Below are 25,717 nucleotides of genomic sequence, written 5' to 3' on the forward strand. Positions count from 1 at the left end.
TTGTCAGTAGTGGACATCTCTGCCCATCAACAATTAGCTTTCCCTGATTCTAACCATACAGAGGATCCTGCTGGTTACATCTCACTCCCCTGATGTCTACATCACATCACAAAACTATGGAGTCTGATTCTGACTGTCTCATTTGGATTCATCCGATCAGGAGTTATTCACGGGGTAATATCCATCCTTTCCCATTTTCTCTGCGACCTAAAACTAACTCACACTCAGTGGCCTCTTTATTAGGTACTACTGGAAACATGTTAATGCAAATATCTAATCACCCAATCAAATGGCAGCAATGCAATGTTTAAAAGCATGCAGACCTGGTCAAGAGGTTCAGTTGCTGTCCAGACCAAACATCAGAATGGGGAACATCCTTGTAAATATCCTCTGCACCCTTTCTATGGCTTCCACATCCTTCCTGTAGTGAGGTGACCAGAACTGAGCACAGTACTCCAAGTGGGGTCTGACCAGGGTCCTATATAGCTGCAATGACAATGGTGCACAGAACATCTCTGAACGCACCAAACATTGAACATTGAAGCAGATGGGCTGCAGCAGCAGAAGACCATGAACATGCAGGAACACACTTAGTGAGGTACACTGAGTATATTTTCTCTCTCTCTCCATTGAGGAAATGTCTCAGGCCTGCAACTTTAACTCTTCCACTGTTTCACTTCCCCTGCCAATATTTACAATGTTTTCTGATCCTTGGCTTGCCTCTGTGAGGTGGACATGTTTGCTTCTCCAAGGATCATTAACTTCTTGTGGTAGAAAGGCTTATGATTTCCTGGGACCCTAAGAGTAATGCCGCTTGGAGCTCGGCTACCTAGAAGGGTCACCCATGATGATGAGGTCAAGGGGAGATTCCAGACGCAGAGTGATCCAATCAGGACCTCAACGCCAGAGCTGGCGGAAGATGATGACACATCGCAACAGCAGTGAAGGCAGAGGAAGGCTGCAGTAGTGAAGAGTCCCCAAACGTCTTGCCCTGGAAGCCACTGGACCCTGACCCTGAGCTGTCAAGGACTGTGTGGTGGCCTCCCCATGTTAAACAGAGTCAGACACAAACATTCTCCACCAGGGGACATCATACCTGTTTTGACCGATTGCACTACTACTAGACGAGGCTAACATTCCCAATCACTCACAAGGTGCACAATATTAGTTTTAATTAAAGAATTATTTATTTGTGTTGAGTTAGCTTACAAAGAATTGCCTGGATTTACAGCAGAATGGACTGATCACAAAGCACTATGCAAAGAACTGCATCTGGTGGCCCTGCTCACTGCACGGTGCACAGCACTGGAGCATGATAGCAGGTCAACGTGAGCACAGCCCAGAACCCAGTGCTCTCTGGGGATGGTCCAGTCCCACCCCGGGGCCCATCGGCCCTACTCCCACCGAGGTTGTCCCAGTACAAGCTGCCAGGGGCTGAGTAAAACCCAAGAGTGGACGCTGCACATCCACAAATGGTGCCCTTTTCTTTTTTTCAGGAAAGTGGAGGGTGGGAAGGAGGAGCCTGGATGACCACCTCCGGGTAGAGGACTGTTGCTGGCAGTGGCAGGCTAGATACACACATGGGTCTGGCACTCGGGAGCAATGATTGCCCCGGCTACCTTACCTTCTGATCACCATGGGCACATGACAGGGGGGAGTGGTGGAGGGGTGGGGGTCTGCCGGCCAGCAGCACTAACAGGCAGCAGGGAACCAGCACAGGAGGAGAGAAGCACCCTCACAACTGACGGCAAGTTCAGGACCACAGAGCTGCGGTTTACCACAGTCTGAACTGAGAAGGGCAGGCAAGAGGTCGAAGGGCATAAGAGAATCCCTGATAGGTCAGAGGCATGCAGCCCCTGGGCCCACTGAATGCCCAGCTGAAGTGAAAACAGCCAGGAGTCGATTACATAGTGATTAAACCTCTGAAGGCTGAGTAATGGGGACGTTGAGGTAACAGTGTAGTCTCTTTATTCAAATTTGTTACAGACAAATCTCATGTAGCTTGTATTGGAGAGTCAGCTTTGTACACGTGGGGAGGATGGAGGTGTCCGAGGCCCCCCCACCAGCTCATTGCAGTCCTCTGATCACGCTGTTCTCCCGGTAGTGATACAGGCTGGTGGAGTCCAGCTTCCCACAGTGCTTAATGGCTTCTGCAAACAGCTTCGCCACCTGCAAGAAAGCAATAATGTTGTCACTTGGGCAGGGCGGCGAGAGAGATCTGGTCATGAGCAATTTGTTTATTATCGTTACAAGTACCTAGACACAGTGATCCACACTAATCATTCTATACACAACTACATCAGGGTGGTAAAAGCAGTAACTGGATACAGAATAAAGAGTGACACTGACACAGAAAGCGCAGTGCAGGTAGACACTCAGGTGCAAGGGCCACGTTGAGGTAGATTGTGAGATCAAGAGTCTATTTTACTGTATTAGGGGTCTTATGCCAGTGGGGCAGAAGCTGTCATTCAGCCTGGTGGTATGTGCTTTCAGGCTTTTGTACTTTCATCCTGATGGGAGGAGGAGGAGAGAGAGAAGATGTTTGGGGTGGGATTGGGTCTTTGATTACATTAGATACTTTTGTGAGAGCAGGGCCAGGTCACCAGCTCTGGGCTCTCTACACTGCCAGCTGAGAAACCTCAGGCAGCGGCTGGGATGGGTGAGGGCTCCAGGTTGTCGAGGCGCATAGTGGCATGAGGTGCCATCAAATTCTCCATAACCACCAGGCTTGATCTCACAGCCTCAGGCAGATCTCCCAGCACCTGAGCTAGCTTTCTCTGAGCTCTGTCGCTGGCTAATCTGAATCTACCAGCACTTCCACCTGGAGTCTTGCCTCCAAACCAGAAACTCCAGACTCAGTAACTGATGAAGCCCTGTCCAGCATGGCTAATGGCTACATAAGTGAAGCTGAATGGATCATTTTCAGTGCCCAGAAACCGAAATACAACCTCAGCAGATCACAACACAGTCACTGTGTACACTGCTGGAGAGATGTACAGGCAGATACAATGAACACCACTGGGACTGTGTACAGGCAGCTACCATGAACACCTCTGGAACTATGTACAGACAGATACCATGAACACCTCTAGAACTATGTACAGGCAGATACCAAAAACTCTGGAACTGTATACACCATGTGCACTTTAGGCACTCTCTACACCACAGACACCCAATCAAATTCCCTGCAGGAAAAGCCAACAGGAGGTCTGCTTGGTTTATACTTGAAGGTGGCCTGAACTAAGTTCTGGGTGGACCTGGATGAGACCCCATCACACCAGCCACATAGACTTGTAGCCACATGTCCCACTCTGACCAGAGTGGTTGTCCCACTCAATAACAAGTATACCTCTTTGGATCCCGTTGGGAGGGGGAGGGGGAAGGATGACCTACCGGGGAAAAGCACAGGTTGGGGCACAGACCAGTCCCACCTCAGGGTCCATCAGCCCCAGCATATGATACACTCAACAGAGGTTGTGCTATGAGGCAAAAAGCCAGGTATCTGGTACTGAGTCGGGCTCTGTGATTCAGAAGGGAAAGGAGGTGAAGAAGAGAGCAGTAGTGATAAGATATTCTCGGTTAGGGGAACAGGTAGGAGGTTCTGTGGACAAGACGAGATTCCCAGAGGTTATGTGCCTCCCAGGTACCAGGACCAGGGACATCTCGGGTCAGGTTCACAGCAGTCTCAAGAGGGATGGTGAGCAGCCAAAAGTTGTGGTACACATTGGCACCAACAACGTAGATAGAATAAGTGATAAGGCTCTGAATAGTGAATATAGGAGAGGGAAGGAAGCAGGACCCCAAAGGATCTCTGGATTGTTGCCTGTACCATGCACAACTGAGGGTAAGAATGGAGAATGATATGGCAGATGAATGTGTGGCTGGGGAACTGGTGTATGGGGCATGGTTTCAGACCTGTGGATCACTGGGATCTCTTCTGGCGCAGGTCTGACTTGTACAAAAGGGAAGGGTTACACCTGAAGTCGAGAAGGACCATTGTTATTGTAGCATGTTTAATAGAGCTGTTGGGGAGGATTCAAATGATACTGGCAGGCAGAGTGACAGGTCAGATATCGGACCAGTTGTACAAGTGGATGCAATATCCAGAGAGACTGTGAGGAAGTGTAGAAAGTAGATACTGCATCAATGCAGTCAGCTGGATGGTTTGAAATGTGCTTAACCACAGAAGTACTGAGAACACATGGCTCAATACGTGGAATTATTTTGAGACCATTATAGAGACTTGGCTGTCACAAGAGCGAGAATGGTTGCTTGATATTCTGGGATTTAGATCTTTCAAAAGGGTCAGGGTGAGAGGTAAAAGATATGGGGAGAGGCACTGATAATCAAGCATCATATCACGGCTGTCGAAAGGAAGGACATCATGGAGGGTTCAGCTACTGAGTCAATGTTGGAGGAAGTCAGAAACAGGAAGGGAGTAATCACTCTGTTGGGAATATCCTACAGGTTCCTCAATAGCCACATGGATACTGAGCAGCAGATTGGCAGGCAGAATTTGAAAAGATGCAAAAATAATGGGGTTGTTGTCGTTCATGACTTCAACTTCCTTAATATTTATTGGCACCTCCTTAATGCAAAAGGCTTTGATGGGCAGAATTTGCTCGGTGTGGCCAAGGATTCCTGACACTTAACGTGGACAGGCAACTAAACGAGAGGCCATACTGTATCTCGTATGAGGCAGAGAACCTGGTCAGGTGGCTGGCAGACCTCTCACAGGACCAGCATTTTCACAGATGATGACAACTCCCCGACCTTTACCTTTGCCATGGACAGGGAGAGGAGCAGATGATTTTGGAAAGTATTTAATTGTGGAAAGGGCTAATTATGATAGTACAAGTTGAGCACCCCTTATCTAAAAATCTAAAACCTGAAAACCTTCAAAATCTGAAAATTTTTGAGTGCTGACATGGCATAGCAAATGGAAAGTTCCACAAGGCGCTGTGAGCGACAGTTCCATGGGTGACAACACCTTGTTAATGAGAGGGGTCAGAGGAGAATGGCCAGGCTGGTTCAAGCTGACAAGAAGGCAACAGTAACTCAAATAACCCTGTCTTAAAGCAGTGACTTCACCACAGAGGACAAATAAGGCCAGGATATACACAATGAATGGTGAGGCACAAGGGAGCTCGGGATACAGGTGCAAGGATCTCTGAAACATATGTGATGAGGAAGACATATGGGATAGCTGCCTTAATCAGCCAGACATGGCGTTTAAGAGCAGTAATGTGCGTCGGCCACACTTGTCATCACACTGAGGCCAGGAGGTGATTGCACTGAAGAGGATACAGAGGGAATTTAACAAGATGCTGCTCAAGATAGAGCAGCTGATTTATGAGGGGATATTGTATAGGCTGGTTTATTTTCCTCTGATGAGGGCTTGTGATGGAGATACACAGAACTACGAAGAATATTGAGAGGACAAATAGAAGGAAAGCAGAAATATCTAAACCTAGAGGACACAGCCTGGAAGGTGTGCTGTGTACTTGGTTGCCAACAGGACTCGGAGGTTCCACCAGTCAGATAGGGAAAGAGGGTAAGGAGTTCAGAGGTCACAAGGTAAGTTTAAAGGGGACTGAGGAGGAATTTTTCCATTGGGAGAGTGGTTAGAATCTGGAGCCTGGGTAATGGAGGGAGGTATTATCATAACATTTTAGTAATACCTAAACGAGAACTTCAATCCCGGACTAAGTGCTGGCCAATGAGATCAGTGCAGACAGTTATTTGGTGGCAGGTATGGATATGGTGGGCCAACGTCCTTCTCCGTATGACTCTAATAATGTCACCTACCCTGTCACTATGCAACATTGCTTGGATTTACTTCAAGGAAAATATTTAAATAATGTCAGGGTGAAGCACATCACGTCCTTAACATCTGGCAAACTCTAAAGCCACAACTAGATAGCCACCAATGAAGGTGACAGAAGCCCTCACAGGTTCCGAAAGTTCAGCCACGGCCTCTCCCCACTGCTCACAATAACCTCAGCACCAGCTGGGAACCAATCCCCCTGGCATCCTAATGTCAGTTAGCAGAGCGTGGTGGCCACTTACCTGGAAGTTGGTGATGAGGGGCACTCCGTGATCAATGGCCATTCTACGGATCAAGTAGTTCTCTCTCATGAAGCGCGTGTTGTTGTTGGGCAGGTTGATCACTAGGTCAATGACCCCATCGTGGATCAATCTAAGAGCAGAAGAGAGAAAGAGGGTTGCATCATTGTCTGGTATGGAGGGGCCACTGCGCAGTGCTGGAAAAAGCTGTAGAGGATTGTCGGCCAGCTCCATTATGGGCACTAGCCTCCCCAGCAACAAGGCCACCTTCTTGACGCCTCAAGGAGATGGCATCCATCATCAAGGGCTCTCATCACCCAGGCATGCTCTCTTCTTATTACTACCATCAGGGAGGAGGGTACAAGAGCCTGAAGACACACATTCAATGTTTTAGGAACACTTTCTTCAACTCTATCATCATATTTCTGAATGGATAATGTACTAACCCATGAACATTATCTAACATAGTTTTGCTATCTTTTCACACTATATATATTTGTAATTTATCGTAAACTTTATGCCCTGCATTGCAAAGTACCACTGTCACAATAAAACGACATATGAATCAGAATCAGAATTAATATCACTGGCATATCGTGAAATTTGTTAACTTTATGGCAGCCCGTACAATGAAATACATGATAAATATAGAGGAAAAAATTGAGTTAAGTTTTTATTTACATATATCTCTATTAAATAGTTAAATTAAAATAGGTAGTGCGAAAACCAAAAACAAAACAGAAATAAAAAAGTAGTGAGGAAGTGTTCATGGATTCAATGTACATTTGGGAATTGGATGGCGGAGAGGAAAAAGCTGTTCCTGAATTGCTGAGTGTGGGTTGTCAGGCTCTGTGCCTCCTTCCGGACAGTAACAGTGAGGAGAGGCCACGTCCTGGTTGGGTAATGTCAGTAATATTAAACCTGATTCGATAGGTCATGAAATCTCTTGGTGCACATCTTGTGGAGAAGGTGGTATGTAATGGGTCAAATGGTTATGTGGTTGTCCACATAAATCTACAGTGAACCTAACTCTGATACCACTCTATGATGGATCTATCAGCCTTCAATACAGTTCCTTTCCCACTCACGTGCAGACACTAATGGTGGTCTCTGCGACACAAATGGAGACATTTCTACGAAAGGGAACGAGAGAAGGGATTCTGTGAATGTCGTGGGAAGGAGATGATAGGGATGTAACGACAGCCCGGTGACATTTTCAGATCAAAACTTACCCACATAAAATTGGCAAGGAGGAGAATAGACTGGCAGTTATAAAAGCTGGAAGGAGGAGCTTAGGAGGATTAGTGGCACATAACGGCAACTCCTTTGCTTTCGTCTTCAGAAAAAGCTCTATTTCCATCTTTAATATATTTAATTTTCTCTTTCAGGGTTCTTTCGAAGACCCTGACCGGGAGTTATATGCTGACCATGGTTCTTTGTGGGAATGGGACACACTCTCAGGGTTTCAAGACTGGCCGTTATTCGGCACGCCCAGGGCACGGCCTAAGAGCTCAGCTCGCCTTCGAAGGGCTGAGAACTCATGGCTCTGAAGATGGGCGGATAGTAGGTCAGTGTCTGGGCAGATCGGTGTGTTGTGGGAGATGGAAGATCTAAGGCTGTGTGCCCAGAGACCCGAGTTCTTTGGGCACATAGTTCGGAAAAAGCGACGCAACGGACTGTTAACATCATAAACCAGTGAGTTGTTTGTTATGTCTCCCCTCTCGCTGCAAAACGGAGACACCTCTTTCTCCCTTATTAGGAAGAGAGAGAGAGCCTGCGGTATGTCGAATATCAGGTGAACTAGTCGTCTTTGGGGTACTGCAAGTCTGTGTCTTTGCTCACGCTTGAGTGCTCAGTGGCGAGTGCTGATACTTTTTTTTTGCTGGTGGAAGAGGGGGGATTGTTGCTCGCTGCTGCTTATGTGCAGGAGGGAGGGGAGCTGGGGGGGGCACTTTGGGATTCTAACATTTAACTGTCGCACATTCTTTGGGGCACTCCTCTGATTTCGTGGATGGTTGTGAAGAAAAAGCATTTCAGGATGTATATTGTATACATTTCTCTGACATTAAATGTACCTTTGAAATGTTTGATCTTCAGATATCCTACCCCACCTTGTGTAAAATAAGAGGCATGGAAGAATCTGGCAGCCATAACACAGATGTTGTTGTCCATACCACATTCTGAGATTTCCCAGCATCCTGAGCATCCACTGTCCAGTACACCGACGCCCATGGCTTCCTGGTACACCCCACAGCCCAACATTTCCCCTAGACATCCTCGCACATGGTTCCCAGAACACCTGAACCCTAGCGTTTCTCCAGTACACCACCCCTGTACACGGCCCACAGTACACCACCCATGTACATGGTCCACAGTACACCACCCCTTGTCCACGGTCCACAGTACACCACCCCTGTCCACAGTACACCACCCCATGTCCACGGTCCACAGTACACCACCCCTGTCCACTGTCCACAGTACACCACCCCTGTCCACGGTCCACAGTACACCACCCCTTGTCCACGGTCCACAGTACACCACCCATGTCCACGGTCCACAGTACACCACCCCTGTCCAGGGTCCACAGTACACCACCCCATGTCCACGGTCCACAGTACACCACCCATGTCCACGGTCCACAGTACACCATCCATGTCCACGGTCCACAGTACACCACCCCTGTCCAGGGTCCACAGTACACCACCCCTTGTCCACGGTCCACAGTACACCACCCCTGTCCACTGTCCACAGCACACCACCCATGTCCACGGTCCACAGTACACCACCCCTGTCCACTGTCCACAGTACACCACCCCTGTCCACGGTCCACAGTACACCACCCCTTGTCCACGGTCCACAGTACACCACCCATGTCCACGGTCCACAGTACACCACCCCTGTCCAGGGTCCACAGTACACCACCCCATGTCCACGGTCCACAGTACACCACCCATGTCCACGGTCCACAGTACACCACCCCTTGTCCACGGTCCGCAGTACACCACCCATGTCCACGGTCCACAGTACACCACCCCTGTCCACTGTCCACAGTACACCACCCCTGTCCACGGTCCACAGTACACCACCCCTTGTCCACGGTCCACAGTACACCACCCATGTCCACGGTCCACAGTACACCATCCATGTCCACGGTCCACAGTACACCACCCCTGTCCACGGTCCACAGTACACCACCCCATGTCCACGGTCCACAGTACACCACCCATGTCCACGGTCCACAGTACACCATCCATGTCCACGGTCCACAGTACACCACCCCTGTCCACGGTCCACAGTACACCACCCATGTCCACGGTCCACAGTACACCACCCCTTGTCCACTGTCCACAGTACACCACCCCTTGTCCACTGTCCACAGTACACCACCCATGTCCACGGTCCACAGTACACCACCCCTGGCCAGGGTCCACAGTACACCACCCCATGTCCACGGTCCACAGTACACCACCCGTCCACAGTACACCACCCCTTGTCCACGGTCCACAGTACACCACCCCTGTCCACGGTCCACAGTACACCATCCATGTCCACTGTCCACAGTACACCACCCATGTCCACTGTCCACAGTACACCACCCATGTCCACGGTCCACAGTACACCACCCCTTGTCCACGGTCCACAGTACACCACCCATGTCCACGGTCCACAGTACACCACCCCTGTCCACTGTCCACAGTACACCACCCATGTCCACTGTCCACAGTACACCATCCATGTCCACTGTCCACAGTACACCACCCATGTCCACGGCCCACAGTACACCACCCCTGTCCACTGTCCACAGTACACCACCCCTGTCCACGGTCCACAGTACACCATCCATGTCCCCTGTCCACGGTCCACAGTACACCATCCATGTCCACTGTCCACAGTACACCACCCATGTCCACTGTCCACAGTACACCACCCCTGTCCACAGTACACCACCCATGTCCACTGTCCACAGTACACCACCCCTGTCCACGGTCCACAGTACACCACCCATGTCCACGGTCCACAGTACACCACCCCTTGTCCACGGTCCACAGTACACCACCCATGTCCACTGTCCACAGTACACCACCCATGTCCACGGTCCACAGTACACCATCCATGTCCACGGTCCACAGTACACCACCCCTGTCCACGGTCCACAGTACACCACCCCTTGTCCACTGTCCACAGTACACCACCCCTGTCCACGGTCCACAGTACACCACCCATGTCCATGGTCCACAGTACACCACCCATGTCCACGGTCCACAGTACACCACCCCTTGTCCACGGTCCACAGTACACCACCCATGTCCACAGTACACCACCCCTGTCCACGGTCCACAGTACACCACCCCATGTCCACGGTCCACAGTACACCACCCCTTGTCCACGGTCCACAGTACACCACCCCTGTCCACAGTCCACAGTACACCACCCCTTGTCCACGGTCCACAGTACACCACCCCTGTCCACAGTACACCACCCATGTCCACTGTCCACAGTACACCACCCATGTCCACGGTCCACAGTACACCACCCATGTCCACAGTCCACAGTACACCACCCCTTGTCCACTGTCCACAGTACACCACCCCTTGTCCACGGTCCACAGTACACCACCCCTGTCCAGGGTCCACAGTACACCACCCCTTGTCCACGGTCCACAGAACACCACCCCTGTCCACAGTACACCACCCATGTCCACGGTCCACAGTACACCACCCCTGTCCACTGTCCACAGTACACCACCCCTGTCCACGGTCCACAGTACACCACCCCATGTCCACGGTCCACAGTACACCACCCCTTGTCCACGGTCCACAGAACACCACCCCTGTCCACAGTACACCACCCCTGTCCACGGTCCACAGTACACCACCCCTTGTCCACGGTCCACAGTACACCACCCCTGTCCACAGTACACCACCCCTGTCCACGGTCCACAGTACACCACCCCATGTCCACGGTCCACAGTACACCACCCCTTGTCCACGGTCCACAGTACACCACCCCTGTCCACAGTACACCACCCATGTCCACTGTCCACAGTACACCACCCATGTCCACGGTCCACAGTACACCACCCATGTCCACAGTCCACAGTACACCACCCCTTGTCCACTGTCCACAGTACACCACCCCTTGTCCACGGTCCACAGTACACCACCCCTGTCCAGGGTCCACAGTACACCACCCCTTGTCCACGGTCCACAGAACACCACCCCTGTCCACAGTACACCACCCATGTCCACGGTCCACAGTACACCACCCCTGTCCACTGTCCACAGTACACCACCCCTGTCCACGGTCCACAGTACACCACCCCATGTCCACGGTCCACAGTACACCACCCCTTGTCCACGGTCCACAGAACACCACCCCTGTCCACAGTACACCACCCATGTCCACGGTCCACAGTACACCACCCCTTGTCCACTGTCCACAGTACACCACCCCTGTCCACGGTCCACAGTACACCACCCCTTGTCCACGGTCCACAGTACACCACCCATGTCCACGGTCCACAGTACACCACCCCTTGTCCACGGTCCACAGTACACCACCCCTGTCCACTGTCCACAGTACACCACCCCTTGTCCACAGTCCACAGTACACCACCCTTTGTCCACGGTCCACAGTACACCACCCTTGTCCACGGTCCACAGTACACCACCCCTTGTCCACGGTCCACAGTACACCACCCTTGTCCACGGTCCACAGTGCACCACCCATGGCCACAGTATGCCACCCCTGTCTACGGTCCACAGTACACCACCCCTTGTCCACGGTCCACAGTACACCACCCCTTGTCCACGGTCCACAGTACATCACCCATGTACACAGTACACCACCCTTGTCCACGGTCCACAGTACACCAGCTCTGTCACTCATACCCCAGCGATTGCCTCTCCTCTTTCAGGCTTTCAGGTTACTCTGATGGTTAATCTGAGCCTCACTCACTTGGTGAAGGAAGGGATGTTGGAGCTGTGGTCTTCTGCTGTGGGCCACGACACAAGCCCTGTCGGGACATCATTGGCATTTAACCAGGCGGACGTGCCTTCTGTGGCATAAAGCTTTAAAACAAAGACAGAGTTCACATCACAAATGGACCACTTCAGTTTTGGGCACATTCCAAAATTCTCATAAAGGAAGCTGTCAGACAGAACAGCTTCTTTAGCTCCATATCCTGTGCTCCTGCCTGACTCACTAACTGTGAATATACCTTCCCATTCTTTGTACAAGAAGTCATGCCCTCCACTATTCCAAAAAAAAAAAATTCAGGACAATATGCTTTGACATAAGACCACAAAGCTTCGTTGCAGAATTAAGCCAGTCAACCCACTGACTGCTCTGCCATTCTATCATGATTGATTGAATATCCCATTCTCCTGCTTTCGCCCCGTAACCTTAGATGCCTGATCAATAGCCGATAAACCCCTCTTTAAATATACCCAGTGTCCCAGCCTTCACATCCGTCTGTGTCAATGAATTCCACAGGTTCATCAGGCTCTGGCCAAAGAAAGGACATCCTTCTACTCTGAGGCTATGCCCTCTGGTCTTAGACTCCCTCACTATTGGAAACATCTTCTCCATGTCCACCCTATCAAGGATTTTCAATATTCAGCAGGTTTCAATGAGCTTCTCAACCCCCCTCCCATTCTTCTAAACTCCAGCGAGTACAGGCCCAGAGTCATCAAACGTTCCTCATACATTAACCCCTTCAGTCCTGAGATCATTCTGATGGCATCCAGGCATTACCAGGGATCATAAGACCTTAAGATATAGGAGCACGGGCACAGTTCCACTGTATGCAGCACTGCTCCATTGCAAGGAGCACCATTCCATTGCATGGGGCATCATTCCACTGCATGGAGCACAGTTCCACTGTGTGTAGCAGAGCTCCACTGTATGGCTCCATTTCTATGGAGCACATCATGAGGATGGAGCAAAATTATCTGAAAGATAATTATCTATTGCCACAGTAGGTCAACAGCAGATGTAATCTCAATGGCTCTCCACATGGCTTTAGACCACTTGGACAACACCAACTCCTATGTTAGGATGCTGTTCATCGGCTATAGCTCAGCTTTTAATACTTTCTTTTCTACAATCCTCATTGATAAGTTGCAGAACCTGAGCCTCTGTACCTCCTTCTGCAACTGGATTCTTGACTTCCTAACCGGAAGACCACAATCTCTGCAGATTGGTGATAACGTATCGTCCTCGCTGATGATCAACATGATCAACACTGGCTCACTTCAGGGGTGTGTGCTTAGCCCACTGCTCTACTCTCTACATACACATGACTGTGTGGCTAGGCATAGCTCAAATACTATCTATAAATTTGTTGACGATACAACCATTGTTTGTAGAATCTCAGGTGGTGACGAGAGGGCATACAGGAGTGAGATATGCCAACTTGTGGAATGGTGCCACAGCAGCAAGCTGGCACTCAACATCAGTAAGATGAAAGAACTGATGTGAACTTCAGGAAGGGCAAGACGAAGGAAGATATACCAATCCTCATAGAGGGATCAGAAGTGGACAGAGTTCCTGGGTGTCAAGATCTCTGAGGATCTAACCTGGTCCTAACATATCAATGTAGTTATGAAGAAGGCAAGACAGCAGCTATACTTTATTAGGAGTTTGAAGAGATTTGGCATGTCAACAAATACACTCAAAAACTTCTATAGTTGTACCGTGGAGAGCATTCTGACAGGCTGCATCACTGTCTGGTATGGAGGGGCTACTGCACAGGATCGAAAGAAGCTGCAGAAGGTTGTAAATCTAGTCAGCTCCATCTTGGGCACTAGCCTACAAAGTACCCAGGACATCTTCAGGGAGCGGCATCTCAGAAAGGCAGTGTCTATTATTAAGGACCTCCAGCAACCAGGACATGCCCTTTTCTCACTGTTACCATCAGGTAGGAGGTACAGAAACCTGAGGGCACACACTCAGCGATTCAGGAACAACTTCTCCCCCTCTCTGACATCCGATTCCAAAATGGATATTGAAGCTTTGGACACTACCTCACTTTTTTTGAAAAGGTACAGTATTTCTGTTTTTGCATTTTTTAAATCTATTCAATATACACAATTGATTTACTTGTTAATTTATTATTATTATGTTTTATTTTTTTTTCTCTCTGCTAGATTATGTATTGCGTTGAACTGCTGCTGCTAAGGTAATAAATCTCACGTCACGTGCCGGTGATATTAAACCTGATTCTGATTCTGAAAGCAGCAACTGACTTTCAGTGCCTCTGGTCTCAGAACCACCTCTCTCCATTCTGTGGTCTCACCTTGATCATATCCACCAGTTCTCATCACAAGATGCTGAACATAAAATGATGACTGCACTTAAAAGAAATGATGTTCAGGTTCACTCTCAATCCACACTCTCCCCACCATCACATTAAGACCAGTGTAACCCACCAACCCAATCCCCTCACCAATGGCTGATTGAATATCGGGTGCCCCAACCCAGTGGAAACTTCCTTCATCTCAACAGCACCAACAACACATCTATATGATCCCTTAAGTCTGTCTGAGACACGGTGACACAAGCACATGTTCTGCACTTTAAGAAACAAATCTTCTCTTCAGCTGCAGGGTTACTCACCTTGTATCCTTGCTCATGCAGTTGCTCCGCTGTGTCCAGGAACTTTGATCGGAAGGAGCTCTGAAGGAGAGATAGAAAGAATTAGTGAAGGTCTGTGATCAGCGATTACACTGTGCATTAATACACGGTGCACAGGGCTCCAACCAGGAATGCGTGTTGGGCTCCGGTGGGTTTCATTGCTGGCTGAAGTTGTAAGAACCTTGTCGCTGTGCATTCTCCGTAACTACACCGGGACCGTACAAACCCAGAGTCCCAGTGGATTCCAGAGGAAAAAATCTTTGGGACAATGTTAATCTACACTTGGCCAGAAGTTGATCAGGAACAGTCAGATTGATTTTATAACAATGTACAAACGTTTGTACTTATGAGGATTCTGCAGTTAATGCAGTCAACATGGATTTCAATAAGGCTTTCTAAAGAGACTCACAATGAAGTCTGGTCCAGAAAGGTTAGAGTCCTTCTGTTTAAAGGCAGTTAGCAGATTGGTTTCAGTACCATTACCAAGTGGAGTGTGCATTTTTCCCTATGACCACATGGGATAACACCCACATCCCAAAGATGCCACTGTAAAATAATCTGAATGTAGGTAACTGATAAAATCTGGGGTTGTTGATGGGTATATGGGGAGAATAGATTGGCATATTGGTCCCATCAAACACTGTAACAAAACTTTCACAGACGCACTGATAAATGCATCATGGTCTGGTATGTCAATTCTAATGCACAGAGGCTGCAGAATAGTGCACACAGGCTGGCTAATCAAGGCTCTACAGGAGTTGCTGCTTCAAGACAGTGAATCTATCCCCACCATCCGGCCATACAATTTTCTCAGTGTTACCGTCAGGCAGGAAGTACAGAACAACACACACAAAATGTTGGAAGAAGACAGCAAGTCAGGGAGCATGGCTGGAGGGGAATAAGCAAGTGAAATATGGGGCCTAGACCCTTCATCAGGACTGGAAAGTAAGGGGGCAAAGCCAGAATAAGAAGGTGGGGAAATGAGAAGGTTTAAGTGGGGGGTGAGTGGGTGAAAAATTATCAGAAGTTAGAAAAATCAATGTTCATACCATCAGGTTGGAAGGTACACAGACAGAATACGAGGTCTTGCTCATATCGGCAGTGGAGAAGGCCTTGGACAGACACATCAGAATGGGAATGGATAGTTGAATTGAAAAGGGAAGCCACCTGGAGATATTACCTCTTGCAGTGGACAGAAGGAAAATGCTCGACTAAGTGGTAAACCAGTCTGCGGCAGGTCTCTCCAGTTTACAGGAGGCCACACAAGAAGCACCAAATGCAATGTACGAACCCACCAGGCTCACAAGTGTCACCTCACCTGGAAGGACTATTCTTGGCCCTGAATGGTGGTGAGGGAGGAGGTGTAGGGGCAGGTGCAGCACTTGTCTCTCTTACAGGTATGAGTGCCAGGAGGGAGATCAGTGGGGAGGGACAAGATGACGAGGCAGCCATGTAGAAAGCAATCCCTGTGGAAAGCGGAAGGGAGGAGAAGGGAAAGATGCACTTAGTGTACGATTTCACTGAAGATGCCAGAGGCTACGGAGAATGATACAGAGGTTCACCGGATGGTAGGTATGGACAAGGGGGATCCTATCCCTGTTATGACAATAGGAGGATTGGATGAGGACAGAGGCGCAGGAAATGGAGAGGACAGCATGGTGTGGTGGAAGGCAAACACTGTTCATTGAAAAAGAGGTTTCAGAATGCAAAGCCTCATCCTGAGAAAAGATGGTGTCGAGACAGAGGAAGGTAGAAGATAGAAAGAGCAGTGCAGGATATAGGAACTATGAGGCTTGTGGAACTGGATGGGAGATCTCCAGAGTCATTGAGGGCAGTGATAGTGCAGGAGACAATGGTCTGGTGCTCTTTAGGTTCCTGTGAGAGGGGTAAATAAGAGGAGGTGGCTGAGAGCTGCCGTCTAGCCTCTACAATTTAGAAGTCAGTCTGCCAAATTACAACATAACCTCTGTTTGTCAGCAGAATTGACGGTGAGGTTGGGATTGGTGTAGAGGAAGAGAAGGGCACTGCATTCAGAGTGGGTGAGGTTTGAATAGCAGAGAGGAGCACTGAGGTAGGGTGGAAGTGCAGAAGCCTGAAGTCACACACAAGTTTCAGAAACAGCTACTTTCCTGCAGCCATTTAGTTTTATTTTTTTGTTCATTTATTTACATATACCATAAGAACACAACACCTCAGAGCAAAATTAGACTATTCAGCCCATCGAGTCTACACTGCCATTCAATCATGGCTGATTTACTATCTTTCTCAATTCTATTCTCCTGCCTTCTCCTCATAAACTTTTAACTCCCTTACTCATCAAGAACCTATCAACCTTCATTTTAAATATATTCTGTTTAAATATACGCTAACCCCACCTCAGCAATGAAAGGTGATGGACCACCATTTGCACTACTTTGGATTTCTCTTCAATTGTGTCTTTGTCTTGTACTTATTCATTTTTTTCACTGTATGTGATAATTTTATGTATAATTTATATTCAATGTTTGTCTGTACCTACACGGCTGTGACACTGCTCCAAGCAAGCATTTCACTGTATTGTACCTGACAGTCCTTACGTAGATGACTATAAACTTGACATGAAATGGGTGGTTGATAATGAACATGGTGAGTTGAAGGGTCTTTATCTATGCCCTGTGAGTGGGTGATTCTCCGAAGAGAATCAAGGAATATGGGGAACTTTGCAGAAGGATGGGACTTCTGCAAAGATCTTCTCAGTTTAATTGAATGGCAGAGCAGGCAAGATTCTTACTTTAAATGTTATTACATCCAGATTAATTACTATTTTCTTTTTTTTTTTATTTTTTAATTTTATTTTTATTTGGACAAGGAATTCACAATTATCATGTACTTTTTTCACACATATAACCTTTTCCATTTTTTTATATGTATAAAACTACAATTATTTATACATTCTTAAGTACACATTGAGATGATATAAAAGGAAAATAAACATTTAAATAGATAATTATGTACTGTGGTAAATCTAACCTATTAGGCCAAGTAATGAAATTAGTTGTTAAGAAAAATGGTAATAATAGTTTCCATACAACCCTTCTGGACCATTTCCACTGGTCCAAAATGTTGCATACAAGCCTATATACCAACCATTGTAGGTGTTTATATCCCAATTTGTTCGTACGTGTTCCTGCCCGCAGACATAATTATCCAATCCCTATGTACTTATTTACTTAATTTTTTCATTTTTTTTTATCCCTTTCCCAAATCTTTCCCTTTACTTGTGTTAATTCTCTATTTTAATTACTATTTTCAAGATCTCTGTCAGAAAATCCCAACACTGCTACTTCTTGTGTTACCAGAGACCAGCCTTGCCTGCATATTAGCTCATGTTCACAGCATCGGTCAGACCACGGTCAGAGCATTGTGAGCAGTTTTGGGCCCCTTAAATATCAAAGAATGTGCTGGCATTGGAAAGGGTCAGGAAGAGATTTTCAGCAATGATCCCAGGAGTGAAAGGGTTAACATACGAGATGCATTTGATGGCTCCAGGTCTGTACTAGTTGGAGTTTAAAAGAATTGGGGGGGGGGGGGAAGAATCTCACTGAAACCTATCAAATATGGAAAGGTTTAGATAGAGTGGACATGGAGAGAATGTTTCCAATAGTGGGGGAGTCTATGGCCGGGGGGCACAGCTCAGAATACAAGGACGCCGCTTTAAGGCAGACATGAGGAGGAATCGGTGGTGCATCTGTGGGTATATTTAAAGTGGTGGTTGATAGGTTCTTGATTAGTAAGGGTGTCATAGGTTACAGAGAGAAGGCAGGAGAATGGGCTTGAGATGGATAATAAATCAATTATGATTGAATGTGGAGCAGACTCGATTGTCCAAATGGCCTAATTTTGCTCCTATATCTTACGGTCTTATGGTCAATGAGTTTGGGAGGTAGTCTATGGATCAATGGGCACCATCTGAAACACCAAATGCCAAATCAATGCTGATTTCACAATACAGAGCTAACTCATAGAGGCTGTATTTAAGGTGTACCTGAATTCCAATAAGGATTCCTTTCTGGGGCATTTTGAAGCCGGTGGACAATATTGCCTTCAGGAACGCAGAATAAATATTTGGCCCAAAACAGGCAACCTGCAAAAGAGAAGCAGCCCAATCTCATTTGTCATTATAAAACATTAATTACTCGCTCGCCTTTATGCAAGTAAAGTTGTCTTTGCTGCTCTATAAAATTTCAGTGCTGGATGTTTACGCCAGAGTCTGCTTTCGCCTTACTCCAGACACTGAGCACAGATCCAGGCTGACATTCTGGACACTGTTGAAGTTGGTGTCCTTTCGAGAGACTTTAAAACAAGAACTCTGCTTTCAGACACCACTGACTGCAGATCATTTTTCACAAAGCTTTGGAATTTCCCTGGCATCCCAAGCAATTGTCCAGAGCCAATGAACTTCCTCAGAGGGAGCTCACGTGCCTCAGGGATAAAGTTTGCCCAATTTTTTTTTAACCAGGAAATGCAAAAAGCACTTCAAAAATGCCACATCAGTTTTTCATCACCTCAGTTTCCAAAGCCAAAGTAGAAAAACAGATTTTTTTTTCTAATTCTACCATCTCTACCTATTTTCTTGTCACTAGAGCAGCTTAGGGTAAACATTTGGAGCATAAAAGCAGCAGAAAAAGTGCTGGAGGAACTCAGCAGATCAGCCAGCGTCTACAGAAAAGAATAAACAGTGGTCAGAGAGACAGCACACAGATGGTGGCTAGTCGCCAGTGGGAACATGACAGTCCTAACACAAGAGATTCTACAGATGCTGGAAATCCACAGCAACACACACACAAAATGCTGGAGGAACTCAGCAGGTCAGGCAGCATCTATGGAAATAAATAAACAGTCGATATTTCTTTCTCTCTGAGACCATTCATTAGGACTGGAAAGGAAGGGTGGAAGAAGCCAGAATAAGGAAGTGTAGGGGAAAGGAAGGAGTACAAGCTAGAAGGTGAAAGGTGAAGCCAGATGAAGGGGAAAGTAGGTGGTGGGGGTGGGTGAAATGAGAAGCTGGGAGGTGATTGGTGGAAATGATAAAGGACTGAAGAAGAAGGGATCTGATAGGAGAGGAGAGTGGAACATGAAGGAAGGAAGGAGGAGAAACACAGGAGGGAAGTGAAAGGCAGGTGAGGAGAAGAGAAGGTGTATGCGGGAGCCAGAATGGAGAATGGAAAAAGATAAAAGGGGGAGGGGGAGGGGGAGGGGTAGGGGGCTGAAATTACCCTAAGTTAGAGAAATTGATGTTCATGCCATCAGGTTGGATGCTACCCAGATAGAATATCAGGTTTTATTCCTCCAACCTGAGAGTGGCCCTCTTCGCGGTAGCAGATGTTGGAATGGGAATGGGAAGTGAATTAGGATGGGTATCTACTGGGAAATCTGTCTTGTTGTAGAATGGAGCAAAACTGCTCGACGAAGCAGTTCCCCAATCTACATCGGGTTTCACTTGGAGCACCTTTCTTTATTTTTAAATTACTATTGATATAGGCATAATGTCTATTTTCAGGGATAAAAGCAAGTTAAATTTCCTTTCGGTGTGGTCATAACACAAAAATGCGGTCAGTCACTTTCTCACCAGCAAACCACAGCAGCCTGCATCAGTCTTATTTTTCATTGGAGATACAGCACAATAACAGGTCCTTCTGGACCAACGGGTCCACATCACCCAATTACACCCATGTGACCAACTAACCTACTACCCTGTAGGTCTTTGGAGTGTGGGGCGGGGGGGGAACCAGAGCACCTTGAGGAAACCCAGGGAATCGTGGGGAGAGCGTACAAACTCCTCACAGACAGCAGCAGGATTTGTACCTGGATTGCCGGAGTCATTATGGTGTAACACCATCTGCTACGCCGACAAGCCGCCCTTTCACTTCTGCTTGTTTGCTTTCTAATGAACTTCCAGGTGAATAAGTAAAAGGAAAGGGGAATGTATATGTTTGACTGAAATTTGAATAGAGTTAGAAGGCATTGAAGGGGATCTGATGGAGACCCCCTTCAGCCTGAGAGCAGTGAGTACCGGGAAGGCATTTCAGAGAGGGCAGTGGAAGCAGGGTGCCTAACTGCATCTAAAGAGTGCTGAGACAAGCACTCGCACAGAGAAGGCTGCACATCAAGTGTCGGAAGGTGGGATTAATATGGATAGGTGCCCAGTAACTGACGAGGACAAGCGGAGCAAGAAGCCTGTTTCTGTGCTGGACATCTCTACTAAAGGCGTGCTTTGTTCTGGGTACCTCTCCAGTAGATGCCATCTCACACCGCAGGACTGGGTCTGCGTCCCTCAGCCGGGGCCAGGAAAACATGGGTGCCTGAAAATGCACAAAACAAAACTTCATTTCTCAGCGCCACTCACATCGAAGCTTTCTAGATTATTCAACAAAAACAACTTGCTGGACTTCCATATTCTTTAACCGTAAAGTTAAGGTTCAACCTAAAGAACGCACTTCACAGATCATCCCCAAGCATTTTCTGAGAAGAGAAACAGTACCTGCTCAGGTAGTGTACATCCTTTCTGGCATCACTCCCTTTGCCTCGGCGACAGCACACGCCACAATGTTTTGCACCAAGAGTACAGGAGACCTCTACTACAAGGTTGGAGCTCATCGCTATCAATTGCCCATAGCTGCTCCAAATCTCAATTTGATGCAAAACATAGCTCACTTGATTTTGTCAGAAACACAGGAGATTCTGCAGATGCTGGACATCCAGAGGAACACACACAAAACGCTGGTAGAACTCAGCAGGTCAGGCAGCACCTATGGAGACAAATAAGCAGTGGATATTTTGAGCTGAGGCCCTCATCAGAACACTGATTGGCTTCATCAGCTCGCAATGAAGGGTCTTAGCCCAAAACATCAACTGTTTATTCCTCTCCATAGATGCTACCTGACCTGTTGATTTCCTCCATCATTTTGTGTGTAATACTCTGATTTTATTAGAAGTCAAGTTTGGGTAAAATGCCTCAAATGTCAGCAGGTGATTCCCCTTCTTCCTTCAACTCACTGTCTCTTGAGTTCTGTCCCACTTTTGGATCACTTCAAAATATCTGGGCTCAAAGTTCCCACCAATTTTCTATTTGAATGTACAACATTAGAGGAGACCTGTGTTAAAGGCATGAGTCCTCAGCAATAACTGTAGTGTTAGGAGCGGAGTAGAAGTTCAGCTAAAACAAGAGAAAATCTCATTCATATACATAGCATACAGTATCATCTGCCAACATTCAAAGAGTTGATCTATCTCTCTGCACCATGAATTCCAGACCATGCAAGTAATGCTCCCACTGTCCAACTTCGCTGCTAAGCTAACTATCAGAAACAAACCATTCACTTCCAATGTGTATTTGTATAATATGCTTATTGTAGGGAAACATTCAGAGCCCGGCACAAGAGAGTCAACAGGCAGACATTGCTCAGGCCAAATGAGACTCAAGAAGGGCCATTCGAATTCCAGATAAAGAACAGAATCAGAAGAGGAGGAGCAAGAGGGTAAAAGGCCGCGGGATGTAGGAAAGGGACAACTTCCACTATCGCACTGAATAGCCAGGATTTGCAGGTGTCATGACAACTATCTGACATGTTTAACAGAAATTCCCACACCATTGTAAACTGGTTTTTAAAGGATCAGCAGTCTTGGAGTGTGAAGGTCTCACTGTGCAGAGTTTCGTGAGGGAGGGGAGTCTCATTGTGTGATGTTCAGTATGAGAGGGTGGTCTCATTTTGCGGTCTTCAGTGAGGGAGGGGGGTCACGCTGTGAAGCCTTTAGTGGGGACAGGGCTTCAGTGAGGAGGACGAATGCTGAGCAGCAATCAGTGGGTATATCTACCCTTCTCTGCTGCTGTAGTTCTCTGAGTAAGACATGGATAGGGAACAGGCTGCAATAGGTTGTGCTTAGAATGGAATAAAGCCCAGGCATAATTAAAATCATAGAGAACTACAGCACTTCGGCCTATCTAGTTCAGGCTGAACTATTATTCTGCTTAGTCCTATGGAAATACATCTGGAGCATAGTCCTCCACACCCCTCCCATCCATGTACTTATCCAAATTTCTCGTAAATGTTGAAATCATATCCTTACTCAGCACATCCACTAGCAGCAAACTCCACAGTCTCACCACCTTCTGAGTGAAGTACTCCCTCATGTTCACCTTATTCACCTTTCACCCTTTAACCCATGACCTCTAGTCCTAGTCTCAGCCAACCTCAGTGGAAAAAGCGTGCTTGCATTTATCCTATCGATACCCCTCATTAGAGTACCAAGGTGATTGAAGGCAGAGGAACTCGGCACTGTGGCATGCACCTGCAACCTGAGGGAAGTCAGCAGCACTTCTAGTGTCTGCAACGACTGCTGGAGCTGAAGGTGCAGATGGATTTCTTATGAAGCATCCATGAGGCCAAGCACATTGTGGACAGTGCATTTGGTGAGCTGGTCACCCTACAATTACTGGCTGCACAGGCAGAAAAGTGATTGGGGATGGGTGAGTAGGTAAAGGCAGTAGGTCCGAGCAGGTAGTACAGGAATCCCTTTACTTGTCCTTCAGTTACACAGAGGTATTGTGCCAAGCAGGGTTTTAGAAGGTTGTCAACCAGAGTAAAGCAGCACAAAGGGGTGGAGGGGGTGGTGGAAGACTGAGAGAATGATAATAGTAAGGGATTGGAGTTCAGTTAACATGTGAGAAGAGTTTGATGGACTGGATCTGTACTCACTGGATTTTGGAAGAATGAGAGGTGATCTTATTGAAACCTATGGACTATTGAAAGTCCTAGATAGAGTGAATGTGGAGAGGATGATTCCTATTGTGTGGGAGTCTAGGACTAGAGGGCACAGCCTCAGAATACAAGGAGGTCCAATTACAACAGAGATGAGGGGGAATTTCTTTAGACAGATTGGTGAATCTGTGGAATTCATTGCCACAGATGGCTGTGGAGGCCAAGTCATTGGGTATATTTAAAGTGAAGGTTGACAGGTGCCTGATTCGTAAGGATGTCAAAGGTTACAGGGAGGTGGCAGGAGAATGGGGTTGAGAGGGATAATAAATCAGCCATGATGGAATGCTGGAACAGACTCGATGGGCAAGATGGCCTAATTCTGCTCCAATGTCTTGTGGGAAGTCTGAGAGAATTATGATGGTCAGGGATTGGAGAGCAGGAGACAGGTATTTCTGCAGGTGCAAACACTGTTCTCAAATAGTATGGTGCATCCTGATAGCAGGGACAAGGATGTCTTAGACTGGCTACAAGACATTCTAAAAGGGGATGGTGAGCACTTGTGACTGACAAGGGTAGAAATGAAATCCATAAAAAGCAAGGTGAGGTCCTACAGTGTGAAATTAATAGATAAGTCACATTTAGGACAGTATCTTTAAGGCTGTAATCTTGAGATTACTTCGCATGGCACGTGCTGGTGAGTATAGGAATGGGAGAACAGGTTGCCTAACGTATAGCTAAAGGGTTGTTCCAACTCAGAAGCGTTTCAAACTACCACATTCCAGCTGAACTTTTTGCCCACCGACACTAATCTTATTTGCCTGCATTAGGACTATACTTCTGTGTACAGCATGGTGGGCCAAAGAAGCCTGATTTTGTGCCCCTCTTCGAGTCTCTGAATTTTACACCCACACAGTACACTGCAGAGACCGTAACTGGTACCCAGTGCCCAAACAATACACTCCAGAGACCATAACTGGTACCTAATGCCCAGATGGTACACTCCAGGGAACATAACCGATACCACAATGCTCATAAAGTGCACTCAGGGAACCACAACTGATAACTTAAGCCAACACTGTGGACTCTGGGGTTTGTAACTGATACACTAATGCCAACATTCTACTCTGCAGGGATCATAACTTGTATCAAATGCCCACACAGTACACCACATAGACTGCAACTAACACCTTAATATCCAGACTGTACACTCCACAAACCGTATCTGATATCTTAATACCCATGTTGTAATCTTCAGGGATCATAAATGATATCTTAATGACCATAATCTACACTCCAGGGATCATAATTGATACCTAGCTGCCCACATAGTACAGTTCAGGATTTTTAACATGAACCTCGAATGGCCACACTGTTCTGACCAGAGACAGTAACTCATACCCAAATGGCCACACTGTTCTGACCAGAGATGGTAACTCATACCCAAATGGCCACACTGTTCTGACCAGAGATGGTAACTCATACCCAAATGGCCACACTCTACTGACCAGAGACAGTAACCGATACCCAAATGGCCACACTGTACTGACCAGAGACAGTAACTCATACCCAAATGGCCACACTCTACTGACCAGAGACAGTAATCGATATCCAAATGACCACACTGTACTGACCAGAGACAGTAACTCATACCCAAATGGCCACACTCTACTGACCAGAGACGGTAACTCATACCTGAATGGCCACAGTGTACTAACCAGAGACAGTAATCGATATCCAAATGACCACACTGTACTGACCAAAGACAGTAACTCATACCCAAATGGCCACACTGTTCTGACCAGAGACAGTAACTGATACCGAAATGGCCACAGTGTACCAACCAGAGACAGTAACCGATACCGAATGGTCACACTGTACTGACCAGAGATGGTAACTGATACCTAATGGCCACAGTGTACACTCGAGGAATGGTGACTGATACCTTAATGCCCACATAGTCAGTCGGTATGATGGGGTTCTCCAGTGATGGCAAACCCGTCTCATCCAAGCTCTCTCCAATCATCACCCGGGTTGCCACATTGATGAGATCGACTCCAATGGTCTTTGATACAAAGGGACAGGACCTGGATGCTCTGAGGTTGCATTCAATCACCTAGTGACCAGCAGAGAGTAAGAGTTAGACACTGTCCTTGGCAGAGTTATTCAACAGCATTATTATCAGCCGGGTGGGGGTTCTGCAGGGTCTGATACCAACTCACAGCACAACATTTCTGACTGCTTCCAGGTAAAGGATCAAAAGATGAATTTCGTTCACC

General features: G+C 47.4%; 1 protein-coding gene across 1 annotated transcript in view; it reads right to left on the reverse strand.

Moving 5' to 3' along the window:
- Nucleotides 1–1,164: 1,164 nt before the first annotated feature.
- cps1 (carbamoyl-phosphate synthase 1, mitochondrial) overlaps nt 1,165–25,717 on the reverse strand; it is a 196,535-nt gene continuing 171,982 nt past the window's right edge. The window contains exons 32-38 of the mRNA XM_063051500.1: nt 25,384–25,554; nt 20,970–21,044; nt 18,728–18,826; nt 14,686–14,745; nt 12,025–12,137; nt 6,070–6,199; nt 1,165–2,169 (exon numbers count right to left, since the gene is read on the reverse strand). Coding sequence (XP_062907570.1) covers nt 2,068–2,169; nt 6,070–6,199; nt 12,025–12,137; nt 14,686–14,745; nt 18,728–18,826; nt 20,970–21,044; nt 25,384–25,554 — 750 coding nt within the window. The 3' untranslated portion in view covers nt 1,165–2,067. The remainder of the gene's footprint in view (nt 2,170–6,069; nt 6,200–12,024; nt 12,138–14,685; nt 14,746–18,727; nt 18,827–20,969; nt 21,045–25,383; nt 25,555–25,717) is intronic.

This window comes from Mobula hypostoma, chromosome 6 (assembly GCF_963921235.1).
Source record: "Mobula hypostoma chromosome 6, sMobHyp1.1, whole genome shotgun sequence".
Lineage (NCBI taxonomy): Eukaryota > Metazoa > Chordata > Chondrichthyes > Myliobatiformes > Myliobatidae > Mobula > Mobula hypostoma.